Source organism: Nansenia antarctica (assembly GCF_963989245.1).
Source record: "Nansenia antarctica genome assembly, chromosome: 3".
In the NCBI taxonomy this organism is placed as follows: Eukaryota; Metazoa; Chordata; class Actinopteri; order Argentiniformes; family Microstomatidae; genus Nansenia; species Nansenia antarctica.
Window position 1 is genome coordinate 13,500,679 of NC_137688.1, and position 7,500 is coordinate 13,508,178.

The 7,500-nt window shown below is 45.3% G+C and overlaps 1 protein-coding gene across 1 annotated transcript in view; it reads right to left on the reverse strand.

The window, feature by feature from the left end:
* The window catches only part of LOC308152353 (teneurin-1-like), a gene marked incomplete at both ends in the record, with an annotated part of 155,607 nt that overhangs the window by 3,084 nt on the left and 145,023 nt on the right, over positions 1-7,500 (reverse strand). Inside the window, 5 exons of the mRNA XM_080525317.1 lie at positions 153-454; positions 1,003-1,214; positions 3,834-3,976; positions 4,420-4,664; positions 5,749-6,042. Of these exons, the coding sequence (XP_080381443.1) occupies positions 153-454; positions 1,003-1,214; positions 3,834-3,976; positions 4,420-4,664; positions 5,749-6,042 (1,196 nt within the window). The remainder of the gene's footprint in view (positions 1-152; positions 455-1,002; positions 1,215-3,833; positions 3,977-4,419; positions 4,665-5,748; positions 6,043-7,500) is intronic.

Below are 7,500 nucleotides of genomic sequence, written 5' to 3' on the forward strand. Positions count from 1 at the left end.
ATTGTTTGTTGTACTTTTACACAGACCTTTTATTTTTTTTATATATACAGTATACACAATATTACATTTTGTGCACATGATCATCTCAGCCCTATCTGGCTATATTTTAAATTTTTGCGGGGTTGTATTGTCTGCGACGTTAGCGCTGGTACCTAGCGCTGGTCCCGTGGCTGAGCAGGTTGATGTTGCCGTTCAGGTCGTAGCTGTAGCGCCACTGCGGCCGCTCGTTCACCGCGGCGCTCTGCAGCTGGCTGTCCGAGTCGTACTCGTACGAGTAGCGCGTCACGTTGCTGTCCACGCCCACCCGGATGTCGCAGGAAGTGGTGCGGCCCGAAGCGTCGTACTGGACCGTCATCCAGTAGGCGATGGACTTGAGGATCTCGTACTGCACCTCCACCACCTGGCCGTAGGAGTTGAACACCTTGGTGTGTTTCATCAGGTGGGTGGTGATCACCTTGGAGCGGGGCAGAAGAGGAGGAGGAGAAGACATGACGAAATAAAACCAAAAGAAGGACTAAACACACACAAAGACCACCATAAAACCAGGAAAGGAAAACCACAGAAGAGGGAGGCTGGTGGTAGGGCTGAAATCAGAGGACGGGCTCGTTGCGATGCATGAAACGAAAACGAGGGAAGCATTACAATGAGCCTGCCCTCCGATTTCTACCGTCAGTAGCCTCTTACCGTTCCACAGTAATGAACTGAAGCATAAGAAGTACGACACAAAGATCCCCTGAGACAAGACTGAGACGGATTAGAAACACAGTGATTGTCGTTCATTTAGAGGAGGTTGAGTATGACTTCATCGGCCAGTTGCACAGACAAGGCCTAATTAAGCCTAATCTTACACTAAAAAACATCTTCAATGGAGATTGAGAATGAAAAAGTCTCATTTTAGTCATTTAAACCCTAGACCCTGAATCGAGACTCACAAACAATAACAGGCGATAACAATAACATGGACATTGTTCAGTGAAGCGCTAGATTCTGTGTGTTACTGACTTGATTGAGGTCGTAGTTGATGACGCTGAATTTGCCAAACTGTTCCACCCTCCCGGACACGTCCACGTAGCGGTACAGGTCGATGGGCAGGGGGGTCTCGTTGATCACCGCCTGCATGCTGGTCACTCTGAAGTTGTTGTAGCTGTAGTCGAACCTGGCGTTCACCAAGCCTTCCTCACTGAACCGGAAGATCTGCCGACTGATTAGAGGACCTGGAGACGCACACACACACATTGTGCACACACACACACACACACACACACACACACACACACACACACACACACACACACACACACAGCTCAGTTACTCAGTACTAAATCTCTGTTCCCCTGATACATGCCTATGTATTTTTATCGCTAAGAGCAGGCAAACATTCTCCAACCATTAACGTCAGAACACCACACAGCCATATCTCAGATTGTTACCATCACTCTTAATATGTCTATGACATCTCCACCCAGTAACCTTTCGTATGGAGCCATAATGAAATCTAAAGACAATAGCTATAATGAGGCAATAAGCTTCTTAATGCCAGGGCATCAACTTTAACAACACCATCAATCCCCCTTGCATTTGCTTGCTACTCGCACTCACCCTGCATTAGCAGACCTGGCTGGTAAATGAAATACCATTATACTGCTATTCATGGTGCTATTAAGATGACTCAGTTTACTATTCCAATGACCTATTGTCCCTTCATGAAGAAACACTTGAAAAAACATTATGCCTTTAATACTTGAATACTTATTTTAACTGTATATCTTCTTGTGTGAAGTGCATTGCATTACATGTAGGTACAAAAATGCTCGATGAATAACGTTTATTTGACCAGAATAAAACCCTGAGTCCTGTAGGATAAAGTTGTCCCCTAGAAGCTGATCTCAGGTCAGTGTTTGGGTGGTAAAAGTGGTAGTGGCAGTTGTACTTGGAGTGGATAGGCTGACCTTAGATATGTGCTTAGGGGCAACACCTACCTGGAGAGACTGGAGTCAGAAAAGCTCTCCAGAGCCTGTAGAGCATGATCAGTCTGTCTCCTTTCACTCCTCTCTCTCCTACTCCCCTCTCCCTCATCCCCCCCCCCCTTCTCTCTCTCTCTCTTATTGTCCCTCCTCTCGCCTCTCTCTCAGGTATGCCACAGAGGAGACAATCACCACTATCTCTGAGTCTCTGAAGCTGCATTTGTTCTGTTGGAATGAGATCAGTTAAAGGAAGGTGAGTGTCCATTCACTAAGAGGGCAAATTGATAACACACACACACACACACACACGCACGCACACACACACACACACACACACACACACACACACACACACACACACACACACACACACACACACACACACACACACACACAGCTGGCGAAGCAGATTAGCACCACCTGACCACAGGGGAGCAAATCATAGAGCTCGGTTTTTTGAAAGGATCATAACAATGATCACATTGTGAAGAAAAACTCCACAACGACTCGAGAGTCTAAGGGAATACTGAACAATATCACCATAACCAATAATTCACAAGCTCTATGGGCCTCATCGACTGTACTCACAATATCGCTGAAATATTCTCTAGTGGACCAAGTTCCAATGTGTGTTATAATGGTCATAATCAATATTGCACATCAAAGGGGTTAACTCTGAAAATGTGTGCGTTGTGTCTGGCGAATACATAAGGAGCGTTTTCAGTTTCGTGTTTTCAATGTCGAGTGAGCGACGGTTGATTAGTCAGATCAGAGACCTCCATGGTGTTGGTGGTGGTGGTGTGGGGGGAGTGAAGGCAAGTAGATAGCATTGCTATAAAGCCCTGCGGTAAACCACATCCTCCCCTCCCCGCCTGCTTGTTGACAACCTTACGCACACATTCTAACGCTACTTATAGCCAAGTACTTCCTGTCCATGTTTGTTTGTGTGTTGCCTGTGTGTCACCTATCTGTCTGTAGCGTATGGAGCTGATGATAGTCCTACCTGTCTGTCTGTAGTGTATGGAGCTGATGATAGTCCTACCTGTCTGTCTGTCTGTCTGTAGTGTATGGAGCTGATGTCTTACCTGTCTGTCTGTAGTGTATGGAGCTGATGATAGTCCTACCTGTCTGTCTGTAGTGTATGGAGCTGATGATAGTCCTACCTGTCTGTCTGTAGTGTATGGAGCTGATGATAGTCCTACCTGTCTGTCTGTAGTGTATGGAGCTGATGATAGTCCTACCTGTCTGTCTGTAGGGTATGGAGCTGATGATAGTCCTACCTGTCTGTCTGTCTGTCTGTCTGTAGTGTATGGAGCTGATGTCTTACCTGTCTGTCTGTAGCGTATGAAGCTGATGTCCTACCTGTCTGTCTGTAGCGTATGGAGATGATGATAGTCCTACCTGTCTGTCTGTAGTGTATGGAGCTGATGATAGTCCTACCTGTCTGTCTGTCTGTCTGTCTGTAGCGTATGGAGCTGATGTGTTACCTGTCTGTCTGTAGGGTATGGAGCTGATGATAGTCCTACCTGTCTGTCTGTAGGGTATGGAGCTGATGATAGTCCTACCTGTCTGTCTGTAGTGTATGGAGCTGATGATAGTCCTACCTGTCTGTCTGTCTGTCTGTCTGTAGTGTATGGAGCTGATGTGTTACCTGTCTGTCTGTAGCGTATGAAGCTGATGTCCTACCTGTCTGTCTGTAGCGTATGGAGATGATGTGTTACCTGTCTGTCTGTAGCGTATGGAGCTGATGTGTTACCTGTCTGTCTGTAGCGTATGGAGCTGATGATAGTCCTACCTGTCTGTCTGTAGCGTATGGAGCTGATGATAGTCCTACCTGTCTGTCTGTAGAGTATGGAGATGATGTCTCACCTGTCTGTCTGTAGCGTATGGAGCTGATGAATCCGTCGTGGGTCAGGTGGATGGTCTTGACCGTGCCAGAGGCCTCGTCGTAGGTGAAGGTGACCAGCGTGGAGTCATAGATCACCTCAGAGAGACGGGCTGAGGGAGTGTACCTGGAGCAGACACAGACACATCTGACATATCAACTACATGCATACAATGACAAATAATCCACGTGTCCTTTGTATCTGTGAGATACTGTATGGTTTGTTGAAAGTAAAAAACATAAAAACAAATGTTTTTTTGTTGTTGTCATATCTCAACGAGGGATTCTTACAAATGTATTTGAACAAACGTTAAAAACAAACTTTATTATACTTTTTTTTTTTGTTTGCTTTTTTGTATAACATTTCGGTTCTCGTAAAACTACAGGCAAGCACATATGTAATTTGTTGATATAACATCCTTATTGAGGACACTTTTGTACACACATGTACGTTGCTCGAGGATACTGAGTTACATTAATAACCTGTTAGGGCATGGAGTTAATCTGACCAGGGAAAATTCTGGGCAGGAAAATACTGGTCCTACGCACTAGTGCAATTCCCCTCCTGACCTGTAGATGGTGCTGCGCCCGGTGCCAAGGTACTGTGTCCTCAGCAGCCGTCCGTCCAGGCTGTAGTCCTGCAGGAAGGAGGCTTGGCTGTCTGGGGGCGTGTGGATGTTTCTGTAGTAGCCAATGGAGAGGAGGGACTGCAGGGTGTGTCTCACCATACTAGGCATCGTCACGCTGACCAGGCGGTCTGTCTTGTCGTAGTCAAACACATACCGCCGCTGGCTGTGTAGAAGCAGCATGATAGACTACAAGAACACACAAGAACACACAAGAACACACAAGAACACACACACACACACACACACACACACACACACACACACACCATAGTGAATAATAGATGTTGAACACACCCCTCCTGTAGTTGCACAGGGCACACATCACAGGTGCTACAGTGGGTGCAGGCTTCAGTTCCACTCCAGCCCAGCACGAACACACATGATTCAACTAAGCACAGTCTCACATTCCAGACCGTGGTGACCTGAGTCAGGAAGGTACGGGACGTGCTGGGCTTTAACCCTGTAAGGCCCCCTGGGTCAATTATTACAACATCACATGTAGCTATCCAAAAAATTATCTGTAAATGTTTTTTTGTTTAAAAAACACTTTTACATAGTCAATGGGTCTTCTTTTTTTACCCTGGCAATGCAGTATGGTTACAATTCTAAATGATTATTTTCACATCATCTCATTGCTTGCTTTTTTTTTTTTCACACACTAAAAAAATCACAAATCTCTTATGAGTTGATGGGAATTGACCTGCCTCTCACGCACACCCCATATGATTCTGTTTACATGATTGACTCATAATGAAATAGGGTTATTCCATTTCAATTCTGTCAATTCAGGAAGGAATTTGACTTTATAAATACAAATGAATACTACAATGTACAAACTACATTTTGAAAAACACTTTCATTTCTGCATCAGAGGCCTCCTACAACAACATCTGAAAGGTGAAAAAAATGTAATTGCTCATTTTTTTCTATACCTGGGTCTTACAAACACACTCTAAACGCTACAGCAGCACTAACACCTATGTTGGACCACAACAAGGAAAATACCTACCTACTCTATTCTAGCATGACACTTCTTTCCACAACCCACACTAATCAAGATCATACCATCTTCACCTCATCATCAACCACTGGTGTTAAACATGTACTGTATATGAGGTGAGGTGAACCTTACTATTTATAAACCCATATACCAACCACTTGTGTTTAACATGTATTAATACAAGGTTAGGTGAGCCTTACCCTGTCTGTTTCTACACGCATATCCAACCACTTGTGTTACACATGGATACAGAGGTGAGGCGAGCCTTACCTTGTCTATGTATGTGTAGGTCCAGATCTTCCCGTTGACCCAGGTCCTGGAGACCACCCTGCCGCTGTCGTACTCCAGCCTCTCCGCCCACTCCCCCCGGTGGATGGCTGACACCAGCCCCTCGTCCGTGTAGCTGACGTTCACCACCGTGTACTTGCTGCTGGGGGACCACACCACGGGCCGGCCCAGGACGTCGTACTGGATACGCAGGGTGAACTTGCGGTGGTCGTCGTATATCTTGCCCACCCTGGTGGTGGGGTCGAAGTCTACGGACAGCAGGTTCCTGTTGTGTGCCTGTCGACGATCAACACGACAAAGAGACGTCTGTTACACAGGACAGGGGACAGGGGCCGTGGGAAAGAGGACGCAAGGGAGGTTTTTCTGTAGTTTAAAGGGGTAAAAATTTGGGATTCAAACAATAACAATGCGCTCTCCCTGCCTAAGTATGTGCCTCATTCTTTCATCAACAACCAACACTATGCTACACTATCTTGTCAAAAGTATAAATAAAAACATAAAACGAAATTTTAGAGGTATTGAAGAGGTAAAAAAAATCCCAAAATCAACAGTATATACACTTGAAGTTCTGTGAAGTTCTAACACCGAGACATAGAATGGGTTTGGTACCTGACCCATATTTCTAATTTTGCTCCCGGGGGAACCGCTGGCTCTTTTCTACATGTTGTATGGGAGGGTCCAGGGGTTTTAGAATCTCGGGGGAAGGTTATTAATACCCTTGCAGAACTAACAGGAGTACAATTGTCAATGGATCCTGCTGTACATCTTCTAGATGACGATTCCCATCTTACCCTCACGGAAAAAAACACTCAAGGTCTGTCTGGCTGGTCTGACTGCAGCGAAGAAGATGATAGTCTTCTCATGATATCTCAAGAACTCACTGGCTTCAGAGTTTTTTGGACATTTCGTACCAGGAACTATCATCAGCAAGAATCAAGAATGATGCACGACCAAACACAACTTTGGACGCGTTTCATTTCTGACTTAAAAGATCTTCTGGCTAACTAGAGATGGCTACACTTGCTATACCTGTCTGTGTTACATGTCTGTGTTATTCTGTTGGTTGGCGGTGGAGGGGAGAGAGGTGGAGAGGGGTGGGGGGATAGGGATGGGGGTAGGGGGATAACTGACGATCAAAATGTATTCAGCAAAATGTGGTATTGTCCATAACTTGACGATGTTGTAATAATAAGGAAAAGATTAATGATAAAAAAAAAAGGAAAAAAATTACTCCCAAAATTAATTAATTAATTAATTTTGACATTTAGCAGACGCTTTTATCCAAAGCGACTTACAATTACGAATTACAGGGACATTCCCCCTGGAGTAACTGAGGGCTAAGTGCCTTAACCAAGGGCACACTAGTAGTGGTGTGGCTTCAGGCGGGATTTGAACTCACAACCTTCCGATCACAAGTCCAACTCACTATCCACTATCCACTAGACCACCACTACCCCAAAAACTGGATAACATTTTACAAAGTCTGTGTGAAAGTGACTGTGTGACACACTTGTATGACAGTACTGGACTTTCCAGTATGAGAGGAAAGGGGTGAAGGGTGAGATCTTGGGATAAACACATTTACCCCAAGCTGTGGAGTGACGTCATTTGGGGCAAAGTCAAACAGAAACTCTGGTGCGTAGTCATTTGACGCCCTTGGCTAACCACAAATTATTTCAACTAATTTCTGGAATCTGTTGTCATCTTCGGCCTGTTCCACCCTTCCTCCCGCAG